The sequence below is a fragment of the Mastigoproctus giganteus genome, chromosome 3 (genome assembly GCF_048544385.1).
Source record: "Mastigoproctus giganteus isolate SK-2022 chromosome 3, ASM4854438v1, whole genome shotgun sequence".
Taxonomy (NCBI): Eukaryota; Metazoa; Arthropoda; class Arachnida; order Uropygi; family Thelyphonidae; genus Mastigoproctus; species Mastigoproctus giganteus.
In genome coordinates this window covers 3,547,258-3,567,283 of record NC_143577.1, presented here as the reverse complement: position 1 = coordinate 3,567,283, position 20,026 = coordinate 3,547,258, and the positions used below count along the sequence as shown (strand labels likewise).

At 35.3% G+C, this 20,026-nt stretch overlaps 1 protein-coding gene across 1 annotated transcript in view; it reads right to left on the bottom strand.

Moving 5' to 3' along the window:
• LOC150087618 (solute carrier family 53 member 1-like) overlaps positions 1 to 20,026 on the bottom strand; it is a 252,879-nt gene that overhangs the window by 92,342 nt on the left and 140,511 nt on the right. Inside the window, exons 9-10 of the mRNA XM_090369888.1 lie at positions 11,377 to 11,564; positions 1,089 to 1,268 (exon numbers count right to left, since the gene is read on the bottom strand). Coding sequence (XP_090226014.1) covers positions 1,089 to 1,268; positions 11,377 to 11,564 — 368 coding nt within the window. The remainder of the gene's footprint in view (positions 1 to 1,088; positions 1,269 to 11,376; positions 11,565 to 20,026) is intronic.

The window sequence follows — 20,026 nt, the reverse complement described above, 5'->3', positions numbered from 1 at the left end:
CACCAGAATGTTCAACTATCTTTGAACAAGAAGCAATTAATTTTTGTTCTCTCAGCCTATTCAAAATCTAATTTGGACTGATTAATAGCTGCTTTAAAATTGTTGCAAGCTTTGTGAAGGCAGAAAAGGAACCTAAAGATCTGGATGGAAGCCATTTATGACATAACATTATGTAACATTATGTTACACGTCAAATATAACATAAAAATGTTTAGATAGAGGACGAGATTAAGGTTTTAGCATGGAATAAAGGATTTCATCCTTACAAGAATAATTTTACATTTTTAAAAAAAATTCACAAGGGAAAAAAAAATAGAAATCTTGCAGGTCGTACCATTTTGCATTCTTGTCTAAGTTGCAATCTGAGGCAAACTCACCTCAGTGTACTTGGAAGGGTTGTTTGTGAGAAAAAAAGATCAAGAGTGTTGGCTGTGTGGTTAAAATTGTCTGGTATTCTGGTAGGTAAATGAACAATTAGTAATAACCTTTGTGCAAGGTCATTAGTAATTACAAAAGCCACAGCATTTCAATCAGCTAGGTCCATGTGAATAGAAAACAGAAGTCAGCTGGAGTTGTGAATGAACATTAAAATCACCAAGAAAAATTACCTCACTGTTAGGAAAGTTGGAATGGAGAAAGTAAAGTTTCAAAGATGGGAGTTATACTGCATTAAGTCCACCACATCGTACATGTTCAATGGGATTGAAGATGGGGGGAGCTCAAGTTATTACTAACAGTAACCATGGGTATAACCCAGCATTAATAACAGTCCAGTCGTCACGAAGGTGAGGACTTTGTTGTTGCAGAATGACTGGATTTGCCAAAATTCAGTCCACTTGACTTAATGATTCCTGAATATCAGTTCCATAAGCCTAGGTCAATTTTTCTTACCTCAACCTGAATTATATTTCTTGTGCCATCCTGTGATTGCAGAAACTTCGTAATACAGACAATGAACTAATTTTATTGATTTAATTGTCTGTGAGCAAAAACTGGCTTCTACTTATGCTTTATTGGGAAATGGTAACCTGTCATGTCTGAGGACTATCTATATATACTACACAACCACAGTTCAATTTTTTACTTACCAAAACCCTGAGGAGCCAAAAGCGTGCTTGATGATGTAATGTTCTGGTAGGGTTGAAGAGAAATGCAAGCATTACAATAACAAGAGTTAAGGGATTTGCATAGGCAGGGATGGACAAGGCATTACTATACAAGAAGGCAAGAGCACAGAGGGCCCACATTACTCCAAATATTGCTGCCATCTGAAATGCACAAAAGATACTTAATGTGAATGAAACCTCTTTACTCCAAAATAATACAGTCTTAAAGTAATACAGTCTTAGAATCTAAATTATATATATATATAGAATAGAAGTGCAGGAGTTGTAATAAGAGGAATATATGAAGGAATATAGACCAGGGTTACTACTATGTAGAGTAAAAGGCACCCAAAGACTATATATATAGTCATAAATTAGAATAAGGTTTAAAATAATAAAATAATGCCAGTAGTATGGCAAGACAAGAGCGAAGAAAAAAATTAAACCTAGATTCAAATCCCTGCATTGGCGGTTCAATCTGGGGATCGGTGTGGCGGACTGATCTTGCGATCGTTTTGCCTTTGCGGCGATTTGTTTAGCGTTCGAAATGCAGCGATTCCCCGACCATTATTGGCCTTGTGGTCCTCTGTTGAGATGGGGCATAATGGTCAGTCTATTTTTTATTTTTGTTTTGTTTTATTGTGAATGGTTGAAATCTCTGTTTGGTGATATTTCACATAAATTTGGACCTGGTGCCCATCAGAGGGGGCACCGCTAAATTTCTATTTAATTGGCTTTAAATTTCAATGAATTATTATTTGTATAATTAGATTTTCTAAATTAATTTAGAGTTTCCATTGCAATATATTTTTATTCTTGTTACCTTTCTCTTCCCTCCCTGTTAGATTTGAATCTAGGTTTAATTTTGTTTCTTCGCTCTTGTCTTGCCATACTGCTGGCATTATTTTAAACCTTATTCTAATTTATATGACTATATTTCAAGCATCATGTAGAGGAATATGCTTTTTGCTGCCTCTGGTGTGTGCTGTAGCCTCCTTTTTATTTTTATTAAGTAATACTTCTTTTCCAACATTACTTAAATATAATTATATATATATATATATATATATATATATATATATATACACATATATATACACACACACATACATGCACACTGATACGAAAATGCAATAGTGTATTTAATGTTAGATGTAAGTAATAAATTATATCAGAACCGATTAATGCTATCTGTATGAGATTAAACATTAAATCTGTCTGTAAATATATAATAATATATATGGTAGTAGTTAAATGTACCTCGAAAGTGAGGTCTATGTAGGTCGGTATAGTGTAGAACCATTGTTCTACACTATACCGACTTGACTTAAAAATACGCGCCAACGGAAACTGAAAAAAAAAAAAAAATAATAATATATACACATGCAACATATAAAAATTATTAACATGCTAATTATAGATATTTAGAAACATTGAAAGGGACTTTACCAAGGGCTAACCTTTCAATGTATCACCATAATTAATGAGCTATCCGTTTCTGTTATCATCATCCAGTCCAACAATTTCCAAGTGATAGTAAAAAGTATACATAAGTGTGGTATACAAAAATGAGAGTTCCAAAAAGTTGATACCCAAAGGGGGATGCCCGAAAATTTAAACTTTATTAGGATGTTAAGGTTATCAATGTATAATAAAGTATGATAAAATTTTGCCATTGACTGGCATGATGACATTTAGCCTGACAGATAGCTAATTTACAAAATTAATAGTTAGTATTACTAAGAATGAGATCCATCCACTTTCAACATATCTACATACCTATAATTAACATGTTAATAATTTTTTATATGTTACATGTGTATATATTATTATTTTTCCAGTTGCCATTGGCACGTACTTAGGTCTTCATGTTTTGATGGGTTATGGTGTATCACAGGCTACAATGGTTCTACACTATACCGACCTACATATACCTCACCTTCGAGGTACATTTAACTACTACCATATATATATATATATATATATATATATATAAAATATATTTGATTATAGTCTAAGTAGATAAGGTATGTGCTGTTTAATGGTATATTATGTTAGAATTTATGTGGTGTCTGAAAATATAATACTGATACCACATAAATATAAAGAGATATACCAGCTGGTTGCCTAGTAAAAAATATATATATATATATACCCGTATATCAAGGCACCAAAAAGCTATAATAGCTGGTACTAGCCCCCATAGGCCAAACCTAGTAAAGAAAAATCATAAGTAAAATAAGGTAATAATAATATAACACAATATGTTAATTATGGGCAGTAGGATACATTGAAAGGGACATTATCAAGGGCTAACCCTCTCAATATATCCCTCCAATAATCAACAGAGCTATCAGTTTCTGTTGTCATTTGCCTGTATAATGTAGCCCAAAAAGGTAATATTAAAGTCTAATGGTTAGGTGTATAATTTAGTATTTACAACATTTAGTTGTTAGACTATAATCAAATATAATATTACGATGGATGTAATGTTCTATCTACAATAGATGGCATTAATCCGATCTGTACTATGTTGCTTAAGATATTTATTAATTGCTCCTATTATATATATATGCTTTTTTTTTTGTAAAAAATATAGGTGCCAGTACTCATTCTTTGCTATCAGGAAAAATTGAAATTACTCTTAATTTTTTTTTCCTGATATTGTTACTTTAGCAGTAATGTTTTTTTGGAATAAGAACTACAAATTAAGTATAGTAAGCATAAATTTATTATTCAAGTATATAAAAAAAATAAGCAAAATGTGTAAAGAGTAAGTAATAAAATAATTTCATAATATAAAGTTTTTGTAGAATATTCCAAATTTATTAGTTGGTCCTTGAGGTTGTCACAGACATTCTCTCAGATATGCCAGACAAGCTGTACTTGCTACTTGGGAGTCTAAAACGCTGATGGAACTAATATACGGGTGACACTCATGTCAAGTGGACCCAATTTCGGCGAAGTCTGGACGGTCTGTAACAGCCAAATCCTCTGCTTGCACCTTCACGATGGTGGGACCGTTAGTAATCCTGGGTATAACCTCCATGCACAAGAACATGGTGGGTGACTACCCAGGTGTGAACCAACGTATGCAGGGGTCGAGATGTGGCACCCACACCACATGGAGGAACGCCGCCCCTCTATGTTACCAGGCAGTACTAGGTGCTAGACTACTCTCATCAACCGGTGAAATACCACCACTTTGCTTATTAGAGGCTTGAAGTGGTGGAACCCATGTTTAGTCTCTAGAGCTAAGTTCCGGTCAACCTTTCCCTATCTCTTCCATCATGCAGTATGATTGATGACTTTTGAGGTTATGATGAACGTCATGGCAAGATCCAATATTCCTTACATTTCGAGGGTACAGCTCTAAAACGGTGTTCGCAGGCCGGCCACTAGTTAGTACACCGGACCGAACCTATTGGTAACTCTCTAGGAGGCTTCCGGATCAGCTAGTGTATAATCTTGCTACCTCTACTCTGCCAGATAGTGACTGGAGGGAGTCCGAGCAGTGTGTATGCAGGGAGCATTATCGAGGCCATGTTATGTCAAGGATCTGGGTATATTCTTACCACGTGTATGCCATATCCAAAAATTTCATTCCTTCATACAGTATGTCCCACCCACTTTTTCTTACTATTGAATACACCATGAAATGTCAAACTAATAGAGCAAGCTTATCTGCAAAAAGACATAAACCTCCCAAACACTTCCTAATTCATTTCACAAATATATGTGGCCTCAATTCTAATCTCAACGATGTCCATTTCCACTTGCAGTCTGCCAAACCCCATGTACTTTTTCTGACAGAATCTCAGTTATCGGTTGATTCAACTACTGCTCATCTCAGATGCCCAAATTATTTGCTGTATGATTCCTTTCACCTCAAAGGCGGTACTTGTGCATATGTCTGTTCTGATATTCCCTGTCTGAGACTTGGCAATTTGGAATCTCCTTTCTTTGATCTTCTCTAGCTTAAAATCTCTCTACCTCATTGTGTCAAATTCATCTGTTGTCTCTACCGTTCTCCCAACTCCACTAATCACTCTGAGCTCTTTGACTTCCTCTCTTTGCAACTTGACTTTCTCCAGTCCAACTTTCCTAACAGTGAGGTAATTTTCCTTGGCGATTTTAATATTCACAACTCCAGCTGGCTTTCGTTTTCTAGTCACACTGACCCATCTGGTCGAGATGCTGAGGCTTTTGCAATTACTAATGACCTAGCACAAATTGTTCATTTACCTACAAGAATACCGGATAATCCTAATTATACAGCCAATACGCTTGATCTTTTTCTCATAAACAACCCTTCTAAGTACACGGTCGAAGTGAGAGGTCCTTTAGGCACTTCAGATCACAACTTGGTGATTGTCTCTTCCCCAATGGAACCTTTATCTCATGGCTTTTCCCAACCTCGTGTTGTTTGGCATTACAAGAATGCAAAATGGGATGACCTGCGAGACTTCTTTTCCATAGTCGGATTACTGTTTCAAAACTTCTGATGTCAACGTTTGCTCAGATCGTGTCAGTGAAGTTATTCTTGCAGGAATGGAATCCTTTATCCCACACTCCACTTTAAAATCTCATCCTTTATCTAAACCTTGGTTTTCCAATAAATGTGCTAAGGCTGTTCAAGAGAAGAATGTTGCATATCGTAATTGGCTTGTTTCTTATTCTTCAGTTTCATTTTCTGCCTACACCAAAGCTCACAACAATTGTAAAGCAGTTATCAATCAGTCCAGACTAGAGTTTGTACAGGCTAGGAGTAGAAAACTTGCTTCTTGCCCTAATGGTAGCCGAGCATTCTGGTCTCTTGCCAAAGCTATTGGCCGCAACTTTTGCCCATCTCTGCTCCCACCTCTGTCCAAACCAGATGGTTCTGTTGTCACTTCAGCCAAGGATAAAGCTGACCTGCTAGCATCCCATTTTTCTTCCAGCTCATGTATTAATGATCTTGGTAAAACACCTCCCACCATTCCCAACACGCTCCATTCAATGCCACCTGTGGTCTTCCGTCCAAAGGATATCAGAAGGATTTTGATGAATCTCTATGCTAAGAAAGCTCCAGGTCCTGATGTTTTTCTCCACTTGTTCTCAAAACCTGTGCCCCTGAACTTACTCCTATTCTTTGCCACCTTTTTTCACTTTCTTATTCCAAAGGTGTTTTTCCTTCTGCTTGGAAATTTGCTCATATCCAGCCAGTTCCTAAAAAGGGTGACAAATCCCTCCCATCCAATTATCGTCCCATTGCAATTACTTCTACTCTTTCTAAAGTAATGGAGAAATCAAGTAACCGCCAACTCTTAAACTACCTATCATGTTTGGCATAAAGGTCTTTTAAACAAGCTTCCATCTTATGGTTTGCCAACTGTTTTTAGTAATTGGTTATCCAGTTTTCTCTCTGATCGCTCACTGAGGGTGATGGTAGATGTCTCTGTCTTCTAACTTCTCCACTAATTCCAGTGTCCCCCACTCTTTTCCTCTTGTATATTAATGACCTTCTTCCATTGATTGGAAATCCTATCCATAGTTTTGCCGATGATAGCACATTGCATTCCACTTTCCATTTTGAGAAACCTTGTCCTGCTCAATTAGCTTCAACTTCTCGAAAATCTGCTACCAATTCCTTAAATGCCGATCTTCAGGTAATTCTCCAGTAGGGCAAAGACAACTTAGTTGATTTCGACCCTTCTAAAACTCAGTCTTGTCTTATATCTCGCAAAAAGGATTCTTCTGCTCCTATGCTTATCTTTAGTGACACTCCAATTTCTAGACAAAATGATATATCTCTTTTGGGGATTACCCTGACTTTTAATCTCTCTTGGCACAAGCACATTACAAATATTGCTTCCTGTGCATCTAAAAAACTTTGTTTTCTCTTTCGTTCTCGGCGTTACTTTTCTTCCAAACAGCTGCTCACTCTGTATAAATCGCAAATCCGCCCTGCCATGGAATATTGTTCCCACATCTGGGGTGATGCCCCAAAACCTCTCTCAGGCTTCTTGATTCCATTCAGAAGAGGGCAGTTAGGTTAATTAATGATTCATCTCTAACAGTCTCTCCACTCGCTTTCTCATAGACGTACTGTTTCTGCTGCATGCCTCTTCTACAGATACTTTCCATGGGCACTGTTCTTCTGAATTGGCTTCTTTAATTCCCGCTCTCTCTTTCAAAACAATCCGAACACGTGTCGCCACCAGCCAACATCCATTTACTGTCCAACTCAAACCCACAAAACCAACTTTTCATCTTCCTCATTTATTCATTCAACTGCCGTTTTCTAGAACAACCTTCCTTCATATGTATTTCCTGAAAATTACAATCTGTAGATTGTAATTTTCAGGAAATACATATGAAGTCCAATGTCAACAAATATCTTCTTTCATCTTCTCCATAATTTTAGTCAGTTCGAACCCAAGTGCTCCAACCCAACTTAGTACCGTGCTCCAACCCAAGCACGGTACTAAGTACTATAGGTTCCAATACCTGTTGTGTTTGGGGTTCACATAAAAAAAAAAAAAAATTAAGTTCTCATCCAACAGACACACTATGCTGACTTTTTTTCTTATTGTTTGTGTCTGTTGCTGAATGATGTTTCCGTAGCAGCCATGAATAGTTTTATAAAGGATAACAGCATATCTGTAGTTTTTGAACTTTCATGTGTTCCTTTTAATAAATCCCAGTGTTTTGAATGCTTTTCTTGTGATTTTAAGGACACTGGCATCAAATTTAGCACTGCTGAAGAAGAGAATTGTGTGATCTTCGAAGGTGTGACCAAGTCATTAACTTGGTCACACGTTTTGATGATCACAGAGCTAGTGCACTCCATATTTATTAGGTGTGGAGATCTGCAGGATGAGAAAGATTATTTTGCACTTTGAGGGGTTAGCATTCAGAGATAGCCAGAGAGAGAATTTATTGAGGGCACATTGAAGCTGTTGAGAATCGGTAATCTTCACTGCTGAGTAGATCTTAAGATCATCTGCATAGAGAGCAACTTGAACATTGGAGGTGCAGATGAAAGAAGGAAGCTCATTTATGAAAGTTAGAGGACCTGGAGGGAGAAGCCTCGAGGTACTCCACTTAGTGGCATAAAATGGTCCCAGTTCACTTGATTGATGATAACGCTCAAGGAACGGTGTGTAATATGGCTCCGTAGCCATGAGAGCAAAGGTTCATGGATACCATATAGCTTAGGTTTTTCCAGAAGTTGTTTGTGCAGGACTTTATCAAATGCCTTAGATATCTGTGTAGACTGCATCAACTTGAAGGTGGTTATCAAGAACTTCAGAGGTGTATTGCCAGAAAGGAAGTAAATTTGTGACAGAATTTAACAAATGTGTGTGGACAAGTTTGTGAGGAAGCAAATTTCTACTGACTTGCCACTACAAAAACTATGATTCTGATCAATGAAAGGCCTGAAGAATTCGAAGAGATGTTTGTGTACTGCTCTGTCAAAGAGTTTAGCCAGGCTGTTTTGCAAAGTATGGGTCTGTAATCAGCTACATCATTTTAATCACCTTTTTTTGAAAATTGGAACTATATTGACCTGCTTAAAGTGCTTAGCCCCAGGCTGAGAGACAAGTTGAAGATCCGAAGTATGAGGGAGTTTTAAGGTAGTGACAGTCAATTTCTAAAATAAGCCAGAAATGTCATCTAGACCTTTAGTACAGTCATTTTTCATGCTTTTTAATGCTGACTTTAAATCTTCATCTGTGATAAAGAGGTTGATGAGGATATCATCTTTAACAGGTGTGAAGTCAGGAAATAAGGCAGGTCTTAAGTGTTTGTTTGGATTCTGGAAAAATGTTTGGCAAACTCTTGAGCAATGCTGAATTCGTCCGATAAGAGAATTTCATCTATGTTATGGAGTTGTAACTTTCTACTGGTTACATTCCTGTGCTTCATGAAATTCCAGAATGGTTTAATATCTCTGTGAGCAAGTAGACTGAACTGATTTCATATACACATTGTAAGATTTTAATATGAGCAAAGTTGTCTGAATATTTCATAGTATCGACTGTCACCTGATTGCCTATACTAGTTTCTATAGAATTCTTTGAATTTAATTTTATGCATTAATTTGCTGTTATACCAGTGCGGGTAGGTAGAGCATGCCGTCAGATGGGATTGAGGAACAATGTCGGATATAACTGAGTGAACACAGTTAATCAGGTTATTGGTGAGCACATCGATTTCATCAACAGCATGAAAGAGGTGATTGTCCATACTGCTGAGAGCTAGGTTGAGCAGAAGCCAGTCAGCCATTTTGAAATTGAATTGTGGAGAATGGGAGCTGCATTTGAAGTTATGAGAAGTCACAGGCAAATGATCCTAGTGGAATATAGGATTGTCTTTGCAAACCTCTATGTGAGTAGAGGAGAATTAGGTAATAGGTAGGCATTTTCTCTGGTTGGAAAATTGCAAACTTGTTCAAGACCATAAATGTGAAGTATATTAAAAAGAGAGCCCTAGTCTGCAATAATGGAGAAGATTCTAAATTGGCCAGTTGACAGTAGAAATCACCCAAAAATATTGCTATGTCAGTAGACTGAATTAGCGGGAAGATAAATTCCAGTGAGTTTTCTAAATACTGAAGGTCACTATTAGTTAAGGGAAGTGGAAAATAAAGTAATACAAATAAAACTTTTAAACTTCCCAAGATGGAGAAGGCAGTACAGTGATTCAATATTTGTGAAATTATACAATTTCGCAGAACATATGATTAGAATGTATAATAGCTACTCCGCATCCATGAAATCCTCTGTCTTTTCTATGGATTATATATTGCTCATCTATAATCTCCTGGTCATCAATATCTATGGAGAGCCAGGTTCCAGTGAGTAAATAAATGTCAAAATGTCATAAATGTCATATGTAAGCCTTGGATTGCTCTAAAGTGTTTTAGGTTACTAACTATACTCCTGCAATTCTGAAGGTAAACACTGAACAGATGAGATCTGGGGATTCTATGATGAGAGGAGAGCATAGTGTGTATAGATAGCAGGGCCCCCTGATTGCTATGCATTTGGAGAAGGAATTTTGGGCTCCCTTGGCAGTTTGTCCATGAAGCATTTTACTAGAGCCCTTAATAAGAGGGAGCTTAGATTCAGCACTTTTCCCTCATTAGTAATGGAAGGCACGTTATTATAAAAGATGAGTAGGCAGACTGTCTTCCGAGAATGGACATCCACACAAACCATATTCTTCTTTAAGTTGATAAGATATTTGATAAGATCAGACAAAGTGATAAGATCTTTCTTCATTGTATTCACATACATGAAAAATTTCTTGTTCCCATTCGTTGCTGTCTTAGCCAATCCTTTCTCATATGCAGCCTTAGCCTCCCTAACCTTATTTGTGATAATATTACAGATCAACTTGTACCTGTTGTAGGTTTCAGTACTTTTCTTAGCTCTGTAACCATACCACAGTATTTTTTTTTGCTCTATTTGACCAGCCAGCTACACGGTTATCCATTTCGGCATCCTCCCCATGCAATATTTTCGTAATGACATGTATTTTAAGATTCAATGCACAAGCCATGATATGGGTTTAAATTAACTATATAATATCTGGGTAGATACATCATACTTTACCCGTAAATTAAACTAAGTATGTAGTGTGAAGGAAGTTTAATTGTATCGCATATTGTGGCTACCTTCAACAACAAGATACCAGGTATTGCTCTACTTCGAATAAGTAATGCTTCTCTAGTAAAGAAGACTATTGTTATTTATTCTTAGTGGATACCACCACCACCCAGACGGTCACCATTTCAAAGCTGTTGGCCTATCATCGGTGGGTGGGAAGGTACCCTGATAATGCAAACATACCATCACAGTTGCTAAGTGGTTCCACAATATGAGAAATGCCAAATGGTATACAGAATGATACAAACTATGCCTTTGCACTACGTACATAGTTTAAGTTATGGTAAACTATGGTGTATCACACCAATATCATATTATGCCTCGCACATTGCATTTTCAAATACTGTATCATGCAAGAAAGCAAGCTAAGTTTGCTTCCTTGCATCGTATGTCTCTGCTAATGCAGATACTCGATCTTTTGAAAGAGTAATACTGGTCTCCATTATAAACAGAAAATGCATGTCCCTACCACTAAAGTAATTTTTATATTTTAAGGTCATTACCTACAATGCTTTTAGTAAACATAAAATTAATATTTGTGAAATTACTGTTTTCCTGTAATGAATTTTATCAATGCAAACAATTAAAGTTAATTAAAAGTTAAATTTAATTACCTCCATTAAATGCTGTTCTGACAGATGATTTCTAGGATCTAATTCAAATATAAGGACATGATTTACGCCTGACGTCCTCCATCCATAAACATTAATTCCAATTAAAAAAAGGAAAAGAATTATTAGAAGCGTCCCTCGATACAGCCGAAAAACTATACGCCAATCATCTCTTGAGTGATGAAAAATACCTAAAAAAAAAGGAAAAAGTTCTGAGAAGCATGTAATAGCAATAGTTTTATTTATAAGTTTACAAGAAAATTGATGAAAATACATGAATTGCATTCCCACTGTCAGAAAAGGATTCTAATGCAAACTCAACCCAATAAGTTGGCTGGCTCATTGGCATAAGAAACACACATAAGAAAACAAATTTAAACTGAAAAAGAACAGTTATAGGATAGGGTGTGTGAAAATTTGGTTTGAGTCTGAAAGTAATTGGTTGTCAGGATAAACTTCCATTTGGTGTTGCAAAAGTGGATGGCTTGAACAAATTCAAGTAAGACTTAAACAAATTAGAAAGAATAGACAAACAGTATAGGTACTTTATATACACACAAACACACACACAGTGGATTCTGGTTATTTGGGCCACCGGTTAATCGGGACAGCCGTTTATTTGGGGCAAATCTTAAAAAACAGAAACCAATCGAGAAAATAGCCAGGGTTTACTTCGCTTAATTGGGACAAAATGCCGTTTAATCGGGGCAGGAGACCGCAGCACTGGAGATTACTCTACGATTTTCTCCGATAGTACCAAGTGGTTCGGTCGAAATTCTGGAGGTCAAACCATAAAACAATTAGCAGTCACCTGTTTATTGGCTTTTCTGTTAGTGAAATCTAGCAGAAATGGACAGTAAACTCGATCTTACTGAATTTGCGATAATACTGACAGCTGGAATTCTGTGAGTTATTATGATGAAATGAATTTACACTTCCATGAAATCTTCAATCATATAAAAAAATTAATTTTCAGATCTTCTCTTCATTCCTATTTTTAAAGCTTTGTAACTCGTTACTCCGTTCTCACTTGCGTGCATCGTGTTACTTGCAATTTGTGTGTGCCATGTTCTTTGTTATTGATTACTTATCTTTTTACTGTTTTAAATTTTAACCCCCACCCACAAATGTCAGTGAACAGAAGTGTCAACTAGTTCGTATGCACATATTACAGTACGTATTAATTATTCCGATTATCACATATATTCTTCCGATTTTCACGTATCATTTAATTTTTTTAATTGGTAAGGTAATAAAGGGTAAATTTGTGCTTAATATATATCTTTACTTTTATAGCCTGTGGATAATATTCCTCATATTTTCTCTAATTAGAATCTCTGTTTAATAGAATTAAAATTCAATTCACAGTGATCACAATGACCGGCGCTTACTACACATTGTATAGTGAACGGTACTTTACTATGGTGAGTTCATCGTAACGTGATTTTATTGTACAGTGAACTAATTGTAAAGGGGGGGTTACATTGTATTTTTAACTATTTATGTGAAACTTCAGATAATTGGGGCAGCCGCTTAATTGGGCCAAAATGCACTAGTCCCGATATGTCCCAAATAACCGGAATGGACTATATATACAGTAATACCCCGAAGTTACGCGATAGGTGGGTCCGACGAAAATCGCGTAAGTCGAATTCGCGTAAGTCGGGGTACAACTTTGCATATAAATTTTGCTTAATTGGGACCAAGGACTAACAAAAACACTAGTTTAGAAGAAAAATATTAATAAAATTGCAGTTCTTTATACATATTAATACAAAATATGTATTAAAAAAAACAAATGACTTACGTTAAAAAGTTATTTCGATGTCGATGGCTTCATAAAATCTAACAAATTCGTCTGACGACACAGCGCGTTCTTTTTTTCACGCAGAATTTCTTCGTAGCAAGCTAATAATTTTTTTATTCCTTGCTTTGTAGCTATAACGCGTTCTTCATTGGAGTCTATGTTTTCTAAAATTTTTAAGCCCTTTACAATTGAGCCCTTTTCAATTTTCAACCTGTCAAGTTTGCAATTGTCATGTGCTTTTCGCCGTTGCTTCATTTAGGCCTGTAGCACGTGCAATATCACATGGTCTTTCATTTCGCTCAAAGCGTTTCACAATTTCATATTTTTTTCTCTATCGACAGAGGCGGACTGGCAATAAGCCTTACCGGGGAAACCCCGGTGGGCCAGTGTGATTTTGGCCATAAACCATAGTATGAGGCCACTATAAATTTTCCCGGGTAAGAATTTTTGACCCAGTCCGCCTCTGTTTATCGATAATTGCTTTTCTTTTTCTCTCTGAATCTGCAGTGTCTTCACCAGGACGCTTCCTTTTCATTTTTAGGGAATAAAGCACAATTACAAAACGAGGAGGCACGCTTGATACGCATAAACAAAGCTGCGCGCATGTAGCAACTGAATAAACAACACCATAAAGGCAGAGATACACTATTAACACCTCACATTTCTAGGGGTTACTACCATAAAACAATAAAAATCCAGTTGCGTTTCTGCTAGTGGAATCTGTTATAAACTGGTAGTAAACTCGATCTAATTGCATTTGCGATTATACCGATAGCTGGAATTGTGTTGGTTTTTACGTTATTATGGTGAAATTGTGTTTCCCCTTCACTGATATAAAAAACATAAAAGCAGCAAAGTTGAATTTTGTTCATCTTTCGCTCTCATTCTCCGCCGTTGCACCGTATATCGATAACATATGAAAAACGACCTTGAAGATAGTGGGCGGCAGCGTTGCCAAACGAAAAAATCAGGAACCGCGTAACTCCGAGTTCGCGTAAGTCGGGGTAGCGTAAGTCAGGGTATTACTGTATATGGGTTTTCAATGTAACTCTTTAAAATAAAAGCGTAAAGAAAAGAGGTAAACATTTGATGAAATGGTTTAGCAAAAGCAAAATTAATAAATTAGATATGACAGATGCCCCTAAAAGCAGCATAAAGCAGCATTAAAGGATGCAATAGTATATGTAATTTGTATTAATATTAAATTAAGTAAGTATAAATGGATGTGAAAGTTACAAAGTGCCAGTAACTATAAGGGCGAGGAAAGTAGAAAAAGAATAGTAGTAGATTAGTGAAAGAATGTTAATTAAGTAAATTATGAAATGGGCTGAATTGCCAGGCCAATATAAAGTGGGGGAACTGTAAAGTAAAATTAGTACAAAATATTAATAAAATGCAAATAAAATGAAAATGGTATAGCTGTCATCAGATATGGGGGGGGGGGAACAATTTTAGTAAAAGGTAGGTGTAATATAGGTAATGCAAAAAATGCTTGATCTGATGTCAGCAGAAATAAATATTGATATATGATCAGGTATTTCATCAGGGGACTACATTTCTATACTTGTCTATAGTAGCAGAAGAAGTGAGTGTCCAAAAAGGAATGAAATGAAATTAGCACTTTTTAATACAATATAGACAAAGTAGCTCCAATACAGTGTAATTTATTTAGGTAAAAATAAGCATTGAGTTGGGATTAAAATGGTAAATATCAATATGTTTAATATAAATATGTGGAATTTAGTGTAGGATTTAATTATGTATAGATAAGAAATCAGTGTATTTTAAAAATAAATTTGGAACAAGCAAATGGTATAAGGGTGAGATATTAAATTGAGGATGGGGAAGGGAAAAGGAGTATTTTAAATAAATAAAGACGAAAAATAGCAATAGAAGTAGGAATGTTCATTTCACCTTCATATTACACTAAGAATTTTAATGAATGGGAAGAAATTTAGAATTAGACAGCAGATAAGATAAAAAAGCATAGAAAAAGTTATTAAACAACACTAAGCTTGCTGGGGTTGTGAAGCCCAACCTTGTAGTAAGGGCTCTGGCATTTGGAAGGGTTAATATAAAAGGGAGCTAATACCAAATACTTGTATTGAAAGGAAAAATATGTCAAGACATGCCGAGAAACAAATCTAAAATGAAACCAAAAGTATAAGACAGTGAAAGTGTATGATACCTGGAGTATTTCAAGGCAAGAAAATGAGCTGATGGGAAAAATAAAGGTGGGGAGCTGAGATGCACAAATTCAGTAGCGTAGATGAATGTATGCAGACTTAAACCAAATGAGCAATATATCTACATGAGAAAGCAATTTAGAGCAGTGAAGTGAACTTAATAGTAAGCTGTGAAAAAATTCAAAACAGCAAGAAAATTGAGACCTCTATAGTTGTATTTAGAATACAAATGCATGGAGATAATTTATAATTAGAGTTGAAAAAAGGAAAAGAAACAGGTTGGAATAGAATGGCGATACAGTTATACAAAATTTAACATTATCGTTAACATATAGAGAATTATACGGGGGCAAAAAACATACACGTAGGTTAAATGATGGAGCTACATTATAATAATGTAGCTCCTAGTTAGTTATTTGATTTTTAGGAGCATTAGAAACTAAGGCCATATTATTATAATAATGTAAAGTAAACAGAGTATGGTAAATAAGAATCATCAAATATTTTGAGAAATAAATAAATTAATAATTATAATCTATCCAAATTTGCATGAAAGTGCATCCAAGGAGAAATAACTGATTAAAATCCAACGAAATAAGTAACATGGTGACTTGAGATCCAAAGGAGGTGCATTTTATGGAACCAATTATAAAAGAACACGACAAAGGAACATGAAATAACATGCAAAAAGTCTATGTATATGAAATAATCCCAAGGAAGCATTTATAGTACAGGAAATAATTCCATTTTTTTAATACTAGATAAATTCACAGATAGCATAAAGTGTGAATTTACTGTAGAAATAGTAGTAAATGAAACCAAGGAAAAAGAATCAGTTAACATTATATCCAATTATGAAGTGTCCAGGGATATAAGTAACATGGTGACTAAAGATGAAATAAGTCCATGAATATGCAACAATTCCAAGAAAACATTTAAGGTAAAGAAGAACAGGAAATAATTCCATGTATATAAAACAAGACGGGTCCACAGGTAGAATCAGGTGTGAATTTACTATGGAAATAACAATAAATGAAACCAAGGAAAAATAATCAGTTAAAATCCATGATCCCCAAGGTAAATTCTATATATGATATCAACTGTATCCTAAAACAAATCATTAGAAGTCAGCCAAGACACAATATGGGCAGATAAATGTAATTAAGCCAAGATTCAAGAAGGGAAGTTAAGTAATTTCATGAATGATTATTAAAATCAAATCCATTGGATATATGAGAAAAGTGAAAACATAAGAGTAGAAACTTAGTGAGTAAAGAGTCAAAGTCATCAATTGGAAGAAAATAGTTACATCAGAAATCATGTATAGCTATTACTTACCAAGTAGTGGAATTCCACCAGATAATATACAACTATACATAAGAACTGACTAGTATATAGTAAATTATAACTGAATTTATTATGATAACATGGGAAACTATATTGAAACAGTATTTTATACATAGGGATATTATTGTTGACCAACTTATTATAAAGCAGTTGTAGAGCTTTAGTGAACAGTAATTTGTTACTGCATATATTAGCTAGTCTTATGGTTTGGGCACATATTTTTTATGTATTTTGTTGGAAATATTGGAATGCCAGTTGGTAAAATAGATGACATCAAAGTTAAATTTATTTCTTTTATCATATATGTTAATATTATTACTTCAATATTACTATTGTTAATAGTAATACTGAGGTCAAGGAAGTTGGCTGTGTGATTGGAGTTTTCTTTATTTAGCTTAAGTTCACCAGGGTAAATAGCTTTGGCTATAGGTTCAAAGTTAGTACTTAAGACTAGGCATCTACATATCTGAAAGCTAATAGGTTATAATTTGATTTATTTATGGTGTATTGTTCTTCAGAATAATGCAGGAAAAGGTTGGAAACTAAGCATGGTATTTGGAAACCCATAGGAACACTAAGAGTTTGTTTATAGGTAAGTTTGCATCAAATATATAGTTATTGAGTAAACAGAGGTTTACATAGTTGTTCCATGTATTTTCATTTATATTATCACAGATACAAAGATAAATTAAGATTACAAACATAAATGAAAATACATGGAACAACTAGGTAAACCTCTGTTTACTCAAAACTATATAGTCAAGATAAATTTGGAAACATTTTCAGTAAATATGCAAATCTTCTGCTTTCTTTATCCAGAGCCTTAGTGAAATTCTTAATCAGTCCAAGCTTGATGTGTAAAGGGGAAGAAAAACCTTTTGTGGATCAACCAATGGGACATACTTTACATTGCTTTTGCCAGTAAAATATTCATCTCTCTTGTCCCAGTGTTGTTCGACAGTGTTTGGCTGTTGCACGACTATCCTACAAACACAGGAAACAACAGTATTTAGTGAAACCACCTTGCAAGAAGCAGTCCAATCACTTTGAGATCACCAAAAATATTCCAGCCATAGTCATTGTAACATATAGCAGCAAGAATCTTGGACATACTATTGTAAGTTTCTTTCAGGCCAACAGCATGAACAAGAGGAATTGATGGTATAGTATTTCCATTATGAAGCAAACCTGCTTTCAAACTTAGCTTTGACGCATCAGTGAACAAACGCCATTCAGAGATATTGTGATCAATGTTCACAGTTCGTGCATAAGACCAATGGTAACTTTGCAGATACACATTGTAACCTATAGTAATACTATAACTAACCAACCATTGCAAAATATCTTAAACTCTTCATTTCGCTTATGGTATATTGTAATGTTTATACCTTTGGCAAGTAAGTTCCACTGTTGTAGTCTGGATCCGAGTAATTCAGTCTTCTCTTCAGGTAAGCCCAAGTCTCTGATCAAGTCGCTTAATTCCTCTTGTTCAATGTAGTGTGGGCCTTTTCTTTTTCTGGCTCTTAGTCCAAATCATGTGAAATACATGATTCTGCAACATCTGGTAAAACAATTTCTTCTGTACCTTCACCACTACTTCCAATACTCCAAGATTTAAGTGGCACAAGTACTGGCAGTTCTTTGCCATGTGGCACTGGCCTAATTGCTGATGGGATATTCGGATATTTGATGCAGTGCTTGCTGTTTTTGGAAATACCTTTTATTTTTGTCATGCAGAAATAGCAGTCATCTAAATGATTCTTGGGCTTGCACCACACCATAGGGATGGCAAAAAGGTAATAATTTCAGCTTGCCATATAACCACAGCCTTAAATTCATTGTACAAGTAATACAACAGATATGTGGAGTCCAATTTTTTTCTTGATCATCGATCTTGCAGCTAAAGTACAATGAATATGCAACTTTTGAGACATTGTATATTTTCTTCCTCTGAGTTTTTGGGGTAAGTGTCCACAAACATAGAAGTTGTCTTGGTGATTGACAAGTTCTGTGCTTTGGCTTCTCCATTTTAACAATGCATTAGCCTAAAAACAGTAAAAGCAATTGGTAAATTTGAACAGAAGGTGAATTGTTGTAGCGTAGTTTATGATACACTATATATTGAACAGTGTAATAAAATTAATAAAAATACTGTCTTGTCTGGAAAAGTGCAACAAAATCAAAATATACTATATTGCAAGAACAGTAATGATGTACTTGCTTAACTTTTAGCCCAATAAACAAAACCAACCAAAAGTTAAGTTTAAAAATTGTATTTCAAACAGTAATGATATCTTTGTACACAATCCAGTTATTATTATTATTATTACTAGCCATATAGCGCTCAGGACCCTGGGTGTGCCAAGTCCATACTCACCAGATGTGAGCCCCTGGGGTTAAATTATCTATCTATATCTTAAAACTGAAACATGATAGGAAATTAATGATTGATTTTAAATTCTATACATAAAACTTGACCAGAAACAACCACTGATGGTTGTTTCTGGTGGTAAAAATCGTGTTGGGTAGTGTAATTATCCTTCTCTATAAAGACAATAATGCAGCAACATTTAGAATATTATATCCACTTCTAAGATACAAGTTCTGGAGAAGGTACAAAGTAAAGTAACTAGAAATGTGGAGTGCTAAACATTATCCCTATGAAAAGTAGTTTAGAAGATGTGGTCAGCAGAGCTTGGTAAAGACATCTGGGGGGGGGAGTTGATTAAAGTGCATAAAGTCACGAGGGGATTAATGAGGGTGGAATATACTCACTGCTGAATAGAACAATAGGACACTTCAAAAATCTTAGGGAAGAGCAGTAGGCTAGATCTTATGAAGTTTAGTTTTCTGCAATCTGCTGTGGAACGTTGGAATAAGTTGCCTGTAAAAGTAGCCAAAAGAGAAAAATCGAAGAAAGAATTTTTGACCAGGAAAGGATTTTTTTTTTCCCTTTTGCAAATAAAGAATAACTTAAATTCCTTACATCATTATGATGTTTTAATATTAGTATCAATTTGGATGCCAAGTTTCTTTTGTCTCTGGACAATCTGTACATGAAAATGATTACCTTTTGCAGTTTAGACATTTTGGTGTTTGGGTGGTAGGTCAGCACTTGGACTTGGAGCTGCAGAGAGCCAAGATGGATTTGACCATTCATCTCATTTAATGAAAATTCGCTTTGCTAATATTATTTCACGATCACAGAGTTATGTTTTATTATCTCGCATAACACATAAATTAAAATTAAAATCCCTCTCCACAATTGTGCTCTTTGAGCTGTGGGTCAAGACCTCTTACAGATATTCTCCAT